Below are 19166 nucleotides of genomic sequence, written 5' to 3'. Positions count from 1 at the left end.
TAGTTGCTCAAATTATGAGAAATTCTAATTATTATTGTAATTTCATTTTGGCAGATAAATACGTGTTCATGTTCTTCTGGCTACAATTCTTTATTCTTTATATTTTTTTCACTCTACACCAGTTCATAGCATTGAGCTCAACTGAACCAGCGTGCTGTGCTATTATTATTAAACATTATAATAATGATTAAAAAATAATCACTCAGATAACACATGTGCATTAACAGGCTTCGCTGTCGTATACCATACATATTTTTTCGTATAGTTTTATAAAACGTAACAGACTTTCTTAATCCTTTACACTTCTAGAGCTACGTAAATAATTTCAACAAAATAAAGAATTAGCACCTGCCTGAATTTCCGCAACATTACATATTTCAATTGGGATTATAAGTAATAAGCATATTACTTTATTTGTGTTAAATGTGTTATCTCGTGAATTAACATATTCGTATTACTACGCGGCTGGATGTAAATGTTTCAGGGCATAATTTTAAAGAAAAAAATTCATTAAAAATCATATTCAACAACTTTTTAGTTAGTTTTTCGGGGCATGCACTAGACACGTTTCTTACCATTCGCCGTCACAGCTAAATAGCAAGTGAAGTTATGAAATATGGTGACGTATTCCTTATTCTTCATTATTCAGATCATAGTTTAATTGATGCTCGTTTCTTCTCAGTTTTTTCTTTGCACATGTCATGTCAAAACTTTAACGGAGCGTCTACAATTTCAGGATGATTTATTATTGTAATATATCCGGCACAATAATAGACGTTTCCTGCAACGACTGCGTTGTATTACGAGTATTTGGAACTTACATCGTTACCGCAGTGGATAAAATCTGTCTTTTCAAAGTTTAAATAATCTCATCCACCAATCCGTGGCAATGGCGAGTGATACTGCCTCTACTAGAATAAATCTAGCAGGTCTATCATGATTGGGTATCATAATTTCATTTCCCATAACACAATATGAGCATCGTTACTATTAGGATCTTTTAAGGTGTAAGTTGACTTTGGATTTTTATCTACAACGGATTGTATGTTTGGTAATCTCCAATTAATATACCCTCGGCCACCCATTAGAGTTAGAACAGTTCTTTTAGGCTGATCAATTTGCTGTGATCCTTTATTTTTCTTACCGTTTACTTTTGATTTTACCACTGGCGCTACATCCTTAACAGGTGGAGTTGTGTTGTTGGAAGCAGCTATTGTTATCTCATATGGAGTATTTCTGCTAGCATTGCTACTGTTTCGGGATAACTTTCCAGCTTTCAGTGACAAGTTTTCTTCAGATCCTGACGATGTATATAAAGAACTCGCATGTGAATCCACTGACCAGTTAGATAGATCTAAAGACCTGGGTCTAGTGATCTTCATTTTCAACCTCCGGTCCAAAGTGCTTACTTTGTTTGGTATAGCTGCTAATTCCGGATCGCTCTGTCTCAGAGTCTCATAAATAGGATCGATACCAGAGCTATTTTCATTTTCATAATCTTTAACGTACATCAATTCACCGTACAATCCATACACGTCGCAGTTCTCACCCGAACTTTGCGAACTTGTTATAGAGCTGGATAATAAACAACCGCCACAACCTAAACCGCGAGGGAGAGTTTTTGATCCTCGATAATCGTTTTCCTTGCTTCTTTTACGCCTCAGCATAACAGGGCTGCTTGTTAGCTGTTGTTTGAGTTTAGTCATGTTGCTGGAGAGAGAAGCATCTAAACTGGCTCTATCTCTTGGTCGATTGTTATGATCGACATCTTTGTTTCTTAGCTGAACATTGTCTTCTTCAATGATTTCTTCCTTGATGCAGTTAGTTGTATTTTTGTTACTTTGTATAGCTAATAAAAAGGTGATTGGACCGAAATGGGCATGATAAGATATGTTCACGCGTCCACTGATTATAGGAACTCCTTCCAATCGAGGAAGCGGAATGGTAAGGCTTATACCGACATTTGTACCCACCCAGAGCAACCCCTTACAAGCCATCAGTGCCGTCACAGTAACGACAGTTTGGTTATTGTTCAAGTTATCACCGCAAGAATTATTTGAACTACTAGGCTTTGTAACCCTAAGTACATTTGAGGCGATGTTAATATCTTGAAGGTGCTTGAACGTCTCCGTATGATAGAGACAAACTGTGCTAGAATTTTTCAACGAAACCCACAGTCCAACTCCAGAATGAGCCATAAGTTTAACGTTACCGACGTGCTCATGCTGTGCGCTAAAGCTTTTTGTTACTTCTCCGTTATTGCCGTTAAGTACCCAAACTTTTTTACCACAGGCAGCGTACACAAATGTATTTATTGGCATTAGGCAGGAAACCGGATCATTTCCCAGCGATATTTCCAAAGGATTTCTGAGAAGCCAGCTTCCATCAAATTGTCTTATGAACATCAGCAATGATCCGGTACCTAGCGCCACAAAAACGTTGTCGCAATGATATTTGATTTGTACTACAGATCCAGAGACTGGATAACTCCCCAGCTCTTCCTGTTTCTCTGGCTCCGAAGCTGCATAGATAATTAATTTTCGAGAATCTGTCCCCATCCACACAAGATCGCTGGCTAGTGTAACAGGTTCGTTATAAAGACCCTTGACAAACTCAACAGCTGCAACTCTTGTTTCAACCAAATCGAATGCGATAATTTGTTTTAGAGCCGTAGCTGTCGCTGTAGTTGATTGTCCAAACACCGTAACGTGACTGGACACCCCATCGCTGGTACAGATCCATAAGTAACTCTGATTTCTTCCCCGCCGTCGTGTCGGGCGAGGATTTTGTGTCGTATAGTAACAACCGCAGCGCACCTGAAGACAAAATCCTTTGAGCTCGCATACTTTGTCGCAAGTATCAAGTATTGTAAACATGACAAAAATGTATTTTTATATGACATACCTCCGATTGATGTTGCGAGTGATATACAGGTTGCGAGCTAACAAACAGAGGCATTTTTGTCGAAGGTCTCTGTTCTTGTTCGGGAACTTCCCACGCTGGTGAATTATTAGGATCTAGAGCGAGCTGGGCGAGTCTCAGCTCCGTTACCCAATCTTTTTTGACAAACGGGTTTTCAGTCTGAAATGTATACATTTGACCCTGTTTCGTCGTTAGTTGTAGACAACAGCTGTCTGCCCATATCATATCCTCGTCTTTCTGTTGTATCGACGATTGTATGGATTGTAAAATTTGTTTTGTATTCTCCGGTGTCATACCCTGCAATGAACATAATTTAATGCAATCCTATGAGGAAACAAAACTTGTCGTTGCAGTGAGAAATATTTTATACATTCAACTTACGTTATACGACCCTTTGAGTTGAGCGACAAGATCACTTATCCTTGACATGACCTCGTAATCTTGCATCAAGTCACTCATTTCGGCACACAAACTATCTGCACCCGCCTGCCCACATTCTCCGCTTCTATCAGATTTCAAGCTGCCACCTTTATTCAATCCAGCCGTCAATAACCGTCGTAACGTTGGCGATGTGCTGGTATCCTGAATCTGTAATTGAATTTTTCACGTCAGAATTTCCGAATAACATTGTCATTGTTTGTACTAGAATTCAAGGAAAGTGAAGGAAAAATCAGTAAACATACCTCAACGTCAGCAACAGGATATGTCCACTTTAAACTTAGGCGTTCACTTCCAGAAAAATCCTCGGTAGATCTCGGTGCAACCGATACGCATACAACTAAGTCATTTAGTAGTAACAGTCTTCTTCTTTTAGACTTGGTAATCATTCCATTTTGATTGAATTCCTGGAATCGAAATATTAAATCATTCAATCAATGCATATGATAAAATGTCGTAGTTTATAAGTCACTTCAACACTTACCAGTTGCGTAACGTTATCCTCTCTAATTAGATAACGCGAAGAAGAGGAAAGGGGACGATGAGAGAGTTTGCCAGAAACGTGACGTAACATTTCCTTAAATGCTTGGAATTGTTCAGCCTCACGTTTCCTCTCGTTTAACATCTCTGCCAGGCTCTCTAGTTGGGTCAATGCCAGCTGCAACGACATTCTGTCATGATGCCCTTGGGGCGTATGTTTTAATAAGTCCTGAAATTCACACGTAGTCATAATTAATATAAGAAATCTAGATTCACTAAGAAATGAAAGTAATCGTAATTCACTTCATACTTACTTGTAAAAATAATATAAATTGTGGAAACCTCTGAACTGGTTTCACCATCAGTCCAAAAAACGACAATCTGTCGTGCGCACTAATTTGTTTGACCTGAAAATTAAGAAACTTGTATTTCAAAATATTCTCCTTTTGCTAAGAATCCAGCATTGCACACGACTATTACAGAATTTGCAAGTTATTTGAACCAGAAGAGTCAATTACAAGTTGACAAACCTTAAAAAAATCAGACAGAGCAGTCTTTCGCTTTGATTCCTGTTTAGCCAGATCCATTGCGACGGAAAAATTGTTAATAAAGCCGCTATATATGTCCAACACAATAGCCTTGCTAAAGCTCGCAACAAACACGTCACCTAATTTTTCATCCTTATCCCATGATCGTACACACTCAGCTAGAGCAATTCTGAACAACGTGTGACACTGCAATATTTCTGGTAGCCTGTGAAATAACGTAGCTATTTTTGACTGGCCAAGTACAGGTGGAGATGATTCTTCCAGAGGCTTTTTATAATCCTATAAGAATATTGTAAAATAAACAATAATCAGAGCATTGAGGCAAAAAGTTGGTGCTATAATCTCCAAATTTGAAAGTGTAATTATTATGCGACCAATCTGTATGTTCACAAAATAAATAGGAACGGAAGAAAAAAACAAGAAGATGATCATACATTAACGAGCCTTTGCAGGGTAGCAACATAGCTATTTTCCGAGTGAACAATCGCGGCTACAATATGTCTTCTCTTCAGTTGTTGAGGGGTCAAGTTAGGAGGAACAGGAGGAAGAGTTGGCGGTGCTTGTCTGCGCTGCTGCATACATTGAAATTGTACCATAGCTCCATTTTCCTCTTCAACCTAATGTAAGCGTGAGAATAAAAAATGTTCAAACCATTGTCGAGCTATACAGTACAATTGATGCACAGAGTTCTGGAAATTTTACAGGATTTCGATCATTTCCAGACATATTGAATGTCATCATGAAGCAGAATACTTTAGTTTTTTCCAAATTATGAAATCATACACTTGTATGAAACCTTTCTGAAAATCAACTCAAACATACCTCACGCAACTGTGGCATTTGCGAAGCTTTCATTGGGCTGGTTAAAGAAATGGTGTCAGACGTGTCCACATCGTACTGATTTGTGGATCCCCTCCGGATACTAAACCACCTCGAAAGTCTGCCTTGGTTGCTAGGCGACTCTAGTGGTTCTGGCGGGTTGTTCACCCTCAAATTCTGAGACCTCCATTTATCACAAAGCGTTCGTGCCTTGTGCAAAGTATTCCTCAACTGGCCGTTGCTTCTGTTGTAAAGTTGAAGGTAATAAAAATAAAAACAAAAAAAAAAATATTGATTAAGACGAACAAAATATTTCAAATTTTGCACTTATGAAAGTATTTTCTGATCGTTCTAAACATTTCACTCAATACTCACTTAATACTGATATTACTTTTCTCGCTCTCGTCATCAGAAGAAAGGTCATGATCGGATGCAGAACACCAAGAATCCTCGCTACGCGCAGACTGATTTGACTGCGTCGACCTCGTTGCCTCCAACGGAGGATGAGGATTTCTGTGCTGTTGGCTAGCTGACTCCATTCTAGCTGAGCCTACGTCATCCCATGATCTACATCTTGAACGGGGCTCATCTTTAACACAAAAATACATTACAAATTAAAAAGAGAAAGTTATCAAACAGTCATTACATAATAAGAATCAAGAGAACATTAATACTCGAACGAATTTCATCACCAAAAAACGATCTGCAATGACCATAAAACAAATCTTGTTACAAATAATTTAAAAAACTAGCTTCAAACTATATCAGCGAATGTCCATGTCGGAAACTTGTAGGCGAACTTTATCACATATTACTTGTCCCACTTTCGTTTCAAGTTTCAATAGACATGACTAGATTTAAGACAGCATAAATGCGTTTTTATATCGTATCCTACAATGCAGCAATCGCTGATTAGCAACATCACGTATCTACAAATCGTAGGCAGACGCGCATACCGCAAATTATTAGTTCATATTACCGCGTGGGTAAATAAAGAGTGCAGATTAAAGCAGTCGAATGCATGTATGTAAAACACATGGAGCGTATCATTCCGTTATTAAATACATACACCTACCTACATCTCCAAACACGACACGCAACAGTAATTATTAATTATAATTGCGTAGTTACGTATTCATTGTTAAGTTCTTTGATCGCAGCATAAAATCTGCAGTTTCTCGTTTCAATGTAATAAATTTAAAGTAAGATACATGAGTAATAAACCATGTAAATAAAGATATTTGTTAAATGCATATTTCGTATGCCATTCATTCAATTTTATCCCAGCATCGTCCGGTGCAAATTTAATTATAAACCGAGGCGAATCGCGCGAATGAAATCGTTCCACTAAAAACGACATACATAGTTATGCACTCGACCTCGATTATAGTGCAAAAAAGATTTCTGGCGGCTTTTTATTTTTATATACTGCTTAAAAAATATATATATATGTATATGTATATAACAATTAATCTTCTGACATCAATTGGCGGTTAAATCGCCGATCCCATCACTTCAACTTCGCACAAAACATTATGTGCGCTTCCATTCAGACAATTTTTTTTTTTATTTTTTTTTTTTTATTCCAACCCACATCTCAATACGCGTGATTCATAGACAGAGTGAATTATTGCTACTGCGGCACGCTGTCTTAGTCATGAGAAAGAGAACTGAACCTGCGATTATATACAGCGATACACGCGATAATCGGAAGAAATAACAACATCAGTTGATTTACTATTAGCGGAGCAAGGAAATAAGTTAGAATCAAATTCAACGGTTAGCAAAAAAAGCTTTCTCGACCAAACTTCCAAGACCATATATCGCGTATTTGTTACAAGATAGCCTTCATAGTCCCGGAGACAACTATTGGAATTATTGAACTAAAAACTTGATTGTATATGGAAACTCCGCAATTTGATTTCATTCTTCACGGAAGATCTCCAATGAGAAGAAGACAATGAATAACAAATTTTCCTTTACTATCAAATCGAAAGAAACTATTGAAGATAATTTCAGTCGGTCAAGAGGAAACTTAAGATTGCCTTAAGCTGAACTTTCATTCAAGTCCTGTATTGTCACCCAACCCACGAATCTGACCGGCAGTATGACGCAACGAATTTCAAATCTCCTTAATAGCAATGACTCATAGATTTGAAGTACCTGAAGTAAAAAAGAAGCGTATCTCAAACTTTTCGCTGTTCCATAACAGTGTGCAAAATACCATCAACTACAAATACAGTCAATGCCTGCATAAATGCAGCGAACGATTTACAAATGAAATTAAACATCAACAAACCTGTTGCACCTGCGCTCAATGCTCGGATATACACCTCAACACATGTATTGCATATATATATACATATGTGTTTATAAAATACCTAACACCATAGAATTTACGGGTATTATTTAAACTTTTCTTATCATAGCTGTATGTGATACATGAGTCAAAAGATGACGGTGATCGATTCTTCATCTTTGTTCTAACCATGTCAAAAACAACCGTAAAAATACGGAAGCACTTTTATACCATACACAAAATACTGAAGAATTTCATTGGCTATCGTCGTCAAACACAATCAGAAGCTTCGTACGACGACAGTGACACCAAGTGAAAATTTCCATGAAATATCGATTAATTATTTAAATTCTAAGAATGAAATCGATTCGATAATCGTTTTATATTCGTTTGATAAACGTGGTAAATAAATTGCCCCAGAAGTGAACTGCACAGAGAGATTTTTCCCCAATATATGAATCAAGATAATAAAGGATTAACGATCCAAGATGGAATTAACCATCCCACACAATATCGTAGATATGAATCCGGCTAAACAAGGTGCTGCACAAAACAAGACCGTATTACAGCCAATTCAACAAACGTATCTACCAAGAAAGGTCTTTCGAGGTGGTGGTGGTGTTAGTGGTGTTGTTGGTGGTTCAGGGCGATGGCGATGAGAATGAGGCGAGTATGGTTCGGTGCCGGTGCTCATTGTTGAACCTAATATCCTGGGATTCAGTGAATTGCGTGTAGAGTCGTGTAGGTGCGTATGGGCAGCAGTTGCGTGGGTAGTAAACGAACAGGTTCAGAGCGTAGATTGTTCTCCCGAGTTTGATGACTGTGGCACCGGAGCTCCGGTACACGGAGTGGTTATAATATACGCTTTACTCGAGGTCTGTCAATGCTGCCGCAACTCGCATGCATACGTTGGATTACCTAGCTGCTTGGTGCTTGGTGCTTGGTGCTTCAGGTGTGCCCAGCGCACTAGTCACTACTGATGCACCGCACAAAGTGTGCACCAGAGGTTGTACACTGGTGGATCGTGTGTCGTCGCAATATGCATATACATGATATATAATAACGCCAACATTGCATAGAAGAGAAAGAGAGAAAGAGAGAGAATATCTGTAGCTTATTATGCACGTTGAACGATCGACCGTTTCGACTCATTCTCTCCGTTTAACTTTGTCTGTTCCTCCCTGCCACGGCACAAGCTAGGCGCAGTCATCTAGTCAATTCAATGACGGATGTGACTATTAATAAAACCTAGGTATATAAAGGTATACGGATTGCGTAATTAATATTATTAGTGTGCCGAGTATGTATACACACACGTTACATTTTCATTTGTAGTACACGTGATCGGATCTGGTGTGGTGGAAGGAAATAGGATTGAACATTGAAGACTTTCCAACACCCTGACTTGAAAATACAAGTTTTTGTAACGTTGAATGAACTGAGAATGGATGAATATTATTTTTTAGCAAATGTAAAAGTATAATGATAAAAGTATAAGAGAAACGTATTTATGTACATATGTTACGTGAACTCGACGACATAGTTCAAAGTCATTCTGAAATTACAAAATACAGTCAATTTTTAGCCAATATCTCGTTACGTTATAGTTGACGTGACTAACTTCAACCGCATGAAAAATTAAAAGAATCATTTTGCCTTATAAACTGATCACACGCACAAACAAACCACAATTAGCTGATTACGTAGAACATGACGATAAATGATTGTTATATATATAGCTTTGAATAAATCTTGTGACGTGATGAACGACAAATCGTTTATTCTTTTCTTATTCCTTTCTTTTTATAAAAAGATGAGTAAAAATCAAGTGATGCATTGTTTTCAGTGCAAAGAGTTGTCTGCACTTGCCTTTCATATAACAACAACAACAACAACAACAACAACAACAACAACAACAATGATTTTCGAGAACACTGTTACCTTGTCCCTGCAGTTATTCTCCAAAACGAGACTGACGATTGTAACACACATTGAATTCTGTCCAAACACTGAAATTTCAAAAGAATGCACGTCGTGTGAGATAATTTCCTTTGTACGCGGGTGTTACATGCAACTTCGTATGTTTAATCCGTGTAACACATGAAGATGGAGTTCAACAGTTTAGGGACGTCGACCGCGGAACGCAATGCGACTCTAAGAGTTGTCTGCAGACTGGAATGAAACTGACAAGATAGGCGGGTTGGTTATGAGCGGATGCAAATGATAACAGTGAGTTGAGCTTATGAACCCCCATGCGCGACCCCAATGATCATCATGACTGGATGTGGATGCAGGGATCTATTTTAAAGTTCATCGCGCAAGTTTAAAGCCTGAAACGTAAAAGCACGTCGTATTATAGACACGATATTCACCAACTTACTCGTCGTTCATTGTCAGACAAAGTATGTACAAATCGATTGGATAACAAAGAGTTGCTGTACCAACGCAACTTGATTAAGCTTATTCATCGACTGGATCGATACATCCGATCTTGAAGTATATTCAATCGTTGATATAAATCGAAATTTCAGATTAATTCTTCTTTTCAAATCTAAGGCAGTAGGGTGAAAAAAAAAAAAACATTTAATTTAATCGAACAGACGTAGATTCGATTTATTAATTATCATTTGACTCGTTGAAAAAATCTTTTCTCTTCAACCCGATAACATTATTTTCGATTCAATGAAATCGTGTGATTTTTCCGTATAAAATTTTATCACCGTGAAAATAAAAAGTTGAGTTTTCACTAGATCTCAACGTTTCGTCTCGGACTCGAGAAGCACCTCCGACCATTTTTGTATTACCACCATGAAAAACAGCATAAAAAGGTGAATCAATGGATTTTAATCATTCGTTGTATAATTTTTGAATTTAATTAGAAAAAAAAACATTTTGCAGAGCCAAATGAAGTTCAGTTGCAAATGACTGATATTACCGAATCAGATTAACTTAAAAACATTCAATTTTTACTACGAATTTTTACTTTTTCGAACGCATTACTCGAACACAAAACATTATTTCACCTGAATGAATGCATCATTCTAGTAAATTTAAGACTGTAAATCAATCCAAACATGAATATGAACATTTGAAAACAACATTCAGTTTGCTTTTTGAATAAAAACTTATAACCGTTAATCTAATTCCAGGGTCTATATGTATAAAGGACCCACCACACAGTGTTCGTTAAGTAAAATACGACAGCACGTGATGGTAGGTATTAGGTGAAATCGAGGAAAAAATTACTTTCATCGAAATTATATCACGGTTTATGCACACGCGCAACAGTTCCTTCTGTGTGTGTAATCAGTTGTATGTTTTATTTATTATTATTATTATTATTATTATTCAATCTCACGCCGTTTAAACAAAAAGAGCTCAGCCTTCCGTGTATTTTACAAAAGATAATAAACGATGAAATAAATATCAACTTTACTTTGCCTTCGAAGAATTGTAAAGTATAAGTTTATCCGAAAGGATAAGTAAGTGGGTTTTCGCATGAATATTCCATCACATATTATCTTTATCTCGAGTCATGATATCTGGAGCAAATTAAATAATCATTCGGGAGAGTATAAAAAAAAGTTTCGACAAACTGCGTTATTGTATTTAAGATGACTGAAGTTATTAACGTTATAATAACGAAAAATTTATTATTGTGCAAGTTAATGTTTAAGAAACTTTAGACAACCTGATAGTTTTGAAGTAACAATTTTTCCCAAACATTGATAGTTAAAGTAACGTCACTACCTTCAACCTCGCGGTTTTGTTTCTTCCAACAATTTTCATTACTTCGATAAGCATGCAGAGGTCATATTAAGAGAGTGAATACCGCGTTTCTTCGTTTATATATAAATATATATATATATATATATATATATATATATATATGTATGTCTGTACATTGTTATAATTATAGCACATACGTGTGATAAGTGATACAAGATTAAGACTCTACATCGGAGAATCCAGCTACTAAAGGCATTGGACTCAATCTCCATAATGATTTGAATACGTCGCTGTATATATAGTTATAAATATACGTGGATTAATTCCAAAGTGGCAATAACGAGGCTTGCATAAAAAAAACGGAGGAACTTAGTGAGAAAGTCGAATCGCATAAAGTCGATAGAATCACGCTTCACCTCGAAATAACTAAATGAATTTCCAAGATTACAATAAATGAAAAAAGTTTTTCATCAACGTATAATTTTGAATTTGAAAATAAAAATTCTCAAGCATACACGAGGTTTTTAAAAATAATTTCATAGATAGTTTCATAGATAGTGCAACGAAGTGCAGTTTGCATTTAAAGGGGGGGGATTGAATTCGCTGTAAATTATACCCTGCACACGTACATACGTACACACTATATCCAGGCCTTCTTTGATGAAGCCCTCCATGCATACGTACAGAAGATACCTCTCAATCTATCGTCTACCGCGTTGCAGTTGAATTTTATTACCCGCATTACGCTTAACAGTCACTGTATCGAATTTCGTCGAGGATCGTGAACTCGGAGTCTCGAACGAATAAAATCCACGCTACTATGGAGCCTCGCCCTCGCCTCGCTCTGTCTACCCTTTGTTTAGGTTTCGAATCGCGATGCGTTTTCAAGACGAAATTTACCGTCAACGACGGACGTGCAAGAAAGAGAAAGAAACGTTCGCACAGTGAAATACGTAGATTTGATATGTAGAATATAGGAGAATTGGATGTAGATAATTATGTCCAAATATATGGTGACAGTTGGACCATAACATCTGTAGTCGCAAAACGTACAAACAACACTGGAGGTGTACAGTAAATATATAGCTGTGTCTAAAAATAAAAAGCAAAAGTTTAAGTTAACCGCAAGTTTTCACCGCAGGCATGTAGAAATTAGAAGGAAAGAAACGAAGAAAAAAATTTTTCACTCCGCGATTTCGTAACGAGAAGGAAAAACTTAAACTGCGTTACCGACAAATACCGAGAGCAGCGACGTCAATTAAGCGTGGGAAAATCGTCGTATGCTTGCACGTAATAAAATCCTCCCATTCTATATACGTATCGTAGTCTATACTATATATGTATATATATATATATATATGTAGTACGAATGACGCGTTACAGCTATGAGTCTTCAATTTTAATGCTATTTATTACTATTATTTTATTACGAGAAATCATGCATGGAATATCTATTAAATTATTATATTATTAGTAAACGACGAAGATAACTTTGAGTATAGAAAAGTAGAAGATAATGAAATTTTTTAACGGAAGTTTGGATGTTGATACTTTCTTTGAAATCACTTTAAAATTGTCCCAAATCAAGTACACAGATTCTAAGGTGGCTCGTTTTATTAAAAAGATTATTTTCTAAATATTCACTAAAAGGTTATTTTTTTTTTAATTTCATATAGTTGCATTGTTAAACGTTTATGAGGATGAAGTGAGTAACGTTACTCTGAGGATGTGTGTCTACGAAAAATCATTACTTCGCACATTTAGGAATACCATGATAGACAAAACATAGTTTCATTTTGTTCAGCCAACTCGTTGAAAGTCATACTAAAATTGCGTAATAATGATTTTTCACAAATGTTTCGTTACGTCAACGTTACTAAGTATGAAAAAAAAAAAAAAAGTCTAGTTTTCGAGTGTAAAATATCGAGTAACATAATAAACTAGATTTTTCATTTGAAAGAAATCAACGATATTTAACTTTCTTTTATAATTCCAGTAAATGTTTTCTCGTTTTTCTATATTCAAAGAAATCTTCGTAGCTTCATACAATAAAATACGATAAATCGATAAATACTGAATATAGGATAACCTCTCGTTAAATAAAATTACTAAAATCCATCAATTTTTGACAAATCAACCTCTTCAAAATTAGTAACAATTGGATCTCATAGATCTTTTTTGTACAGACTGTACAACCGACAAGAAGACCTTTTCCTCCTCCTCGCCCTTCTGCTTCACCACGCTAGTCATTCTCTCATTCCTTCTCACTTCGTTCCTTGCCGCCCTCTACAGCTGCTTTATCACTCCCTCTCTTTCTCGCTCTCTCGATGAAAGAGAGGCCGAAAAGACTCGGATAACTCAACGACGACCCACAGCGCGAGACCGAGGCCCTCCGCCTGCTCCGTCAGCCTCGTCAACGGACGAAACGTGCAACCAGCGAGGACTATTCTCTTCCACACTAGCACAACATATTATTATTCCCTCTCTCAACGAGAGAACGACAACTCTCTCTTTATTACTGTGCCAGCTACCCACGAAGTTCTTTCTGCTCCGCGATACGTCACACACACACACACACACACACACACACACACACACTTACACAACGGATGTGTAGAAATTGGTGTGTGGCTGCTTCTCGTTTACATGAAGTACCCGCAAACAGTCCGTGTTTAACCGAGAGATACTTACGCACGCGTTATAGGTATACACATACACATAACATCTGCATGCCGCTTGGGCATTTTCACCGAATTCTATCGGGGGCGAATTTGAAAAGCTCCGAAAGCCTAAAATTCGGAATTTTTTTTTTTTTGGGTAGCGAAACTGTGTCCGGAACCCGACTCTTCAAAGTTCCGAAAGTACAAAAATGAGAAGATTAGAAAATCTGAAATATGGTTGAAATTTGGAATGAACGTAAGATTTTTGGTTTTGTGAATATATATCTGACGTTGTAAAATTTCATCACTTTGATCTTTCCTTGTTTTGTATTTTCCATATTTTTACGTTGGGAATCTTGGTCATTCTGATTTATTTTCTACACCCAATCGTGTTTAACTAAAACTACGCTGTCTGAGTGTATTTTAATTTTCGAAATTTTGAGTCGTCGAGTTTCCGAGCATTCGAAACTTTTTTGTTTCGCAAAAATTTCATTTCTATAGGTACTTCAAGTTTCGCCGTCAAATAAATCGGAATTACCCGCTTTCGGAACGTTTCAAATCGGGAACTCCAACCCCGCTCCACGTTCTACCAAAAGACCAAACCCCCCCCCACCGCGATTGCGTCGTCAGGGTTTTAAGAACGCGCCACGTAGGATATAATATACGCGTACATACATACATACACAGTGTCAGCACGTTTTTAGTCCTCTTTCTTTATTTCTTCCTTTTAATTTTACGCAGTACGCGCATTCCTGTCAGCCGCAATAGTTCGCAAGTACCCTGCACAACGTTTTCTTCAAACTTAAGTATATACTGTAGGTTCATATAATGCATGTTAGATAATTTGCAGACATCATACTGACACACACCAAAGTTATGAACATTGAGAAGTTAGAAATACATACCACGGACGACACAGTGTCATAAATAATCAGGACTAAAGTGAAACGAGAAAAGAGAATTGTAGTTTAGTCAAATAGTTACAACATTATTTTATTTGTACACTCTCATAAATACGTAGTTCGAGTGAATTCTTCCTGCACTTTTTTCCACCGACTCTTGCATTACATGTAAAACAATAAAATAGCATATTTGTAATTCTACTCGCAGATGAGAATTACTCAAATATTAAGACTCTATATATATACAATCACTTTCGTATAATTCATGCACGTATTGCACGTATCCAACAATATAGCTGAATACGATTAAGAAGTCCCAAGTTAGGGGGTCCTGTACAAACAATGGAGACCTTTCGACTCGTGAAGGGACTGACTAGTCCCAGGTTTGCTTGAGGCAGCAGGTGCACAGGTATACCCTACCAAACCACTGTTTGCCTCTGCTTCGTGGGCGCAACAGCATCAGCAGCAGCAGCAACCCCACAACACCGGGTTTTGCACGGATTACAAATCTCCGGAAGTAAGAGCAAACTCACGTATAAGGCGTAATGTATAACCCATATAAAAATTCTGGGAAATGTATAGAACGGTGAACGTCATGCACAGGAAATCGTAATCGTCAAGGAAAGTTGGTAACATCATTGTGCGGAGTTTATTCGTAACCGCGAAATGAATTCAATGAAAATCGAGCCCGCATGACGACGATGCGCGTCACAGAGAAAATCAAAAACTCGACATAAGCCTTCGAGTCACAGATTATTATGCTGATTCAACTTTTGTAACAAGATAGTATTCCGTACTTTCTGGCCTCGCTGATTACGAATTTGAAAATTCAAGATGGTGGATCCAACATGGCGGACGAAAATTACAAATTTGATCAAATCCGGTGAAAAGACTCTGTAGAGTAGTTTTCGGAGTCGCTGATTACGAATCTGGAATCAGATTTTCAAAATCCAAGATGGCAGATCCAATATGTTGGACGAAATTTTGAAATTTGATCGAATACGGTTAAAAAACTGAATTCAAGGGTTTTCAGGCTCACTGTGACTCAAAGGGTTAACTAAAACGACAAAAGTATGTCGTTCTAGTTTCGCGAAATTCTTTCTGTATAAAACTGCAACAATAACACCGGGTGTTAATCCCGATCTATAATTGTCCGATTCGTACTTAAGCGTGTTTCAAATATAGCCTAACTAGGTCATTGTCCTCGAGAAATAGTACAGCGTAACTATAACGATTTGAAATACAGAGAACGTAGCTGAGAACCCCACGCGCTGCAGAGGCACGCAGGCACGCTTCGACATTCCACAATTTTCAAGTTTACGTTTTCGCTTGCATGCTGCAACTCAAGAGTACTAGAGCAAGAACCGAGAGACGTCGTCGTAACGCATAGCCGAAGGTTTAATGTATATAATTTTGAAAAACGTGTACAAACGGCCGACCGACGCCTGTGATGAATTTTCAACGAATCTTTTTAAACTTGTCATGAATTTCAAGCAAAGCTAACCGTGACAATAGGAAGCAGGTATATAGAAACGCTCGGAGCCTGACACAGAGAAGGGAACAATGACTCCTACACATAATCGACCACATTCGAGGATAATCGTGCCGCACTATATCCGGTCATCGCGTGAATGAGCCTGTGCAACAGGCATCGATCGACACAAGGCACAAGAGTTTGTATTATACTAAATCAAGCGACTTGTCGGCGCAGCATTAATTAAACGCGAGGACAACTCGATTAATCATTACATCGTATAGCGAACAAAACTGTCCTTCGTCGCTGTGAGTTTCCGGAACGACACACGTTGTTGTAAGTAGCGAGAAATCTGAGAGATCAGAATGCAAGCAAGAGCAACGAGAATGCAAACGCAATCGCGCGCAAACACGGAGGGCTGGGACCCGGAATACACGTTTCATACGTCAGATAGTGAGAGTGAACGTGAGAGAGAGAGAAAGAGAAAGAGAAATAGAAAGAGAAAGAGGAGAGAGAATACCTGCTTCCTGCACACGAAACACAAGCACATCACCACGACCGCGCACCAACAACACAACACAACAATTGCACCGCTCGCGTGGATGAATAAATTATATTAAATTGAAAGAACTTCTTCCAACAATCTGCGTTATATTTATACGCTATAACACCATGTATAGAGATATATGCTGAAGTACATAGTATGCATATCAGAAATGGATTACGAAACACATTAGCAGTTTCAACTTACACTTGATTAGTACAACGCCGTTGTGCATTTCATCCATCGCGGGTCCCGTGGGCCGGGCGTTATTTTTTTTTTTTTTCTCTTCTTCTACCTTATCTTTGTTTGTTTCTTCTTCTTGTTGTTGTTGTTGTTTATTTTCTTTTCTTTTTTTTAAACGCGCGCGAACAGCCGCCAACGAAGATATTATTAGGGAGGTTTCTTTCCCAGGGCACACAGTTGTTTCAAATTATCTCGTGTAAATTGTAAACAATACTAATTCCTGTAAGTATATATGTATACGTGTGCGTGTCTGTGTTTTTTTAAAGGGGGTAGTTGCCCGGTCCCCATGAGCAAAGTTGCTCTCCTCCGTTGTGTTTCTTTCTTTATTTATCTTTTATTTTTGTTGTTTGTTTCTTTTTGTCTTTCTATGGTCATACACGCTCGCGAACCCCGTTCATCGTTTATTTATTTAGCGCATCCCCGGCGCAACAACAACGCGTGTGACAACAAAGAGACGGTATTAACAACGGTGAGAAACATGGCTGACGACTTCGTGTCGTCCTCGTCGTCGTCGTCGTCGTCGTCGTTCTCGTCGGCGTCGGCGTCGGCGTCGACTAGCTGGCTGGCCTGCGGAGCGGAGCCCGTTGAGCACTGATGGTCATGGTACCCCGGGCGGCCAGCCAGCTGAAGGGGAGAGGAAACGAAATGCTCAATAGTTCTCTCCGTCGACGACAGACGGCGTACATGGACGCCTATTGTGCGTGGTTGGTTCTTGCGGCTGTCCTCCAGCTCCTTGTGCTGCTGCTGCTGCTGCTGCTCCTCGTGCAGTGGTTGCCGACGGCGATAGCCGAGCATGCGTGACCCTTGCAACAGAAGTGCATAGTCCCCGACCAAATAACTCCTTGTTTATACCGTTTCATCGTTGCGAGGGTGAGGGTGAGGGTCGAAACTACGTTTATACGATTAGTTTCTATACATATAATGAATGCCTCTTGTTGTCAGTTCACAATTGAGCGGCGGTTTTGAACATTTGAAAACATGGAGGAATAACTGTTAGAACGAGGCTGAAGTTGTTTAGATTAACGTTTATGGTGATGATTTAACGTTTGGAAAAAATCGTTATTTTGTATAGAATTGTAGAAATGTCTGACAATGAAATAAACCGTAATAAGACGAAAGAAACTTATTGATATTTGGAAAAGGTAACTACTTGATAGTCAGTATTAATTAACTTGCGAAATAGTCATTTTTTCCTTAACAATGTTTTCTCGCGTTTATGTTACTAACTTCAGTCTCATGTTTTAGAGTACTCCAGCGGTTGTAGGTAATTGTATGTTAATCCTTTGAGTCATAGTAGCAAGTATTCTTACCACGTACAATTTAGAAAACTTTTTGACATACATTAGTAAGATTTTTTTTTTTTTACATTTCTGACGGTATACTAAATGAATTAATTGAAAGACCGTGAATATTGAAAGAATAAAATTTGAAACTGAATCAAATCTAAACAAAAATCCGTATGTAGGTGTTTTTGGGATCAGTGATTATGAATCCGAAGCAAGATTTTGCAAACTCGAGATGGAGGATCCAGTGTCGAGGACAAAAATTAATTAAACTTGAACGAAAATCATGATTTACTAGATTTTCAGGTTGGTCATAACAAACATGACATCAGATTTCGACAATTCATATCAGTGGACCTGATACGACGACAAAATTTTTTAAATAACGATGTCAACTATTTGAACCAACGATTGTCAATTTTGTCTTGTCCAAGTTTAATAAATTTTTCAAACTTGCGTCCATCATATCGAATCCGTTATTTTGAATGTCCAAAATCTGATTTCAGATTCGTAATCGACAATTCGAAAAACCCTAGAGGAGAAATTATATAGAAATAAAATTTGACTCAGAAGAATAACATGACTCAAAGGGTTAAACGGAAAAATGATCTACAATAAGTTTGTGCTCTGATACATTTCCCGAGCGGAAGACATTATGAGAGGATTTTCATCTGATGAATAATAAAACATGAGTCAGAGATCCGCCGGCAAAAAGATCTCGACATCGCGTCGGTTAACCGCTTTGATTATAACCAGTAAGTATAACAGTGAGAAATCCTCTGTGACGCAGATGTTGTCAATTTTTTGAAGTACGAACGGAGACTC

At 37.8% G+C, this 19166-nt stretch overlaps 1 protein-coding gene across 3 annotated transcripts in view; it reads right to left on the bottom strand.

The window, feature by feature from the left end:
- Positions 1-692: 692 nt before the first annotated feature.
- Positions 693-19166, bottom strand: part of LOC124410515 (rho guanine nucleotide exchange factor 10-like) — a 53419-nt gene continuing 34945 nt past the window's right edge. For 2 of the 3 annotated variants that reach the window (XM_046888958.1, XM_046888959.1), the window contains exons 5-14: positions 5583-5796; positions 5211-5451; positions 4823-5005; positions 4371-4667; positions 4155-4247; positions 3845-4069; positions 3606-3767; positions 3304-3510; positions 2905-3219; positions 693-2816 (exon numbers count right to left, since the gene is read on the bottom strand). In XM_046888958.1, the coding sequence (XP_046744914.1) occupies positions 948-2816; positions 2905-3219; positions 3304-3510; positions 3606-3767; positions 3845-4069; positions 4155-4247; positions 4371-4667; positions 4823-5005; positions 5211-5451; positions 5583-5796 (3806 nt within the window). In that variant the 3' untranslated portion in view covers positions 693-947. Of the gene's footprint in view, positions 2817-2904; positions 3220-3303; positions 3511-3605; positions 3768-3844; positions 4070-4154; positions 4248-4370; positions 4668-4822; positions 5006-5210; positions 5452-5582; positions 5797-17022; positions 17303-19166 lie in introns of those variants that run through there. The other variant, XM_046888960.1, reaches the window with a different exon arrangement.

The sequence above is a fragment of the Diprion similis genome, chromosome 9 (genome assembly GCF_021155765.1).
Source record: "Diprion similis isolate iyDipSimi1 chromosome 9, iyDipSimi1.1, whole genome shotgun sequence".
NCBI classification, from domain to species: domain Eukaryota; kingdom Metazoa; phylum Arthropoda; class Insecta; order Hymenoptera; family Diprionidae; genus Diprion; species Diprion similis.
This window is presented reverse-complemented; position numbering and strand designations above follow the sequence as displayed.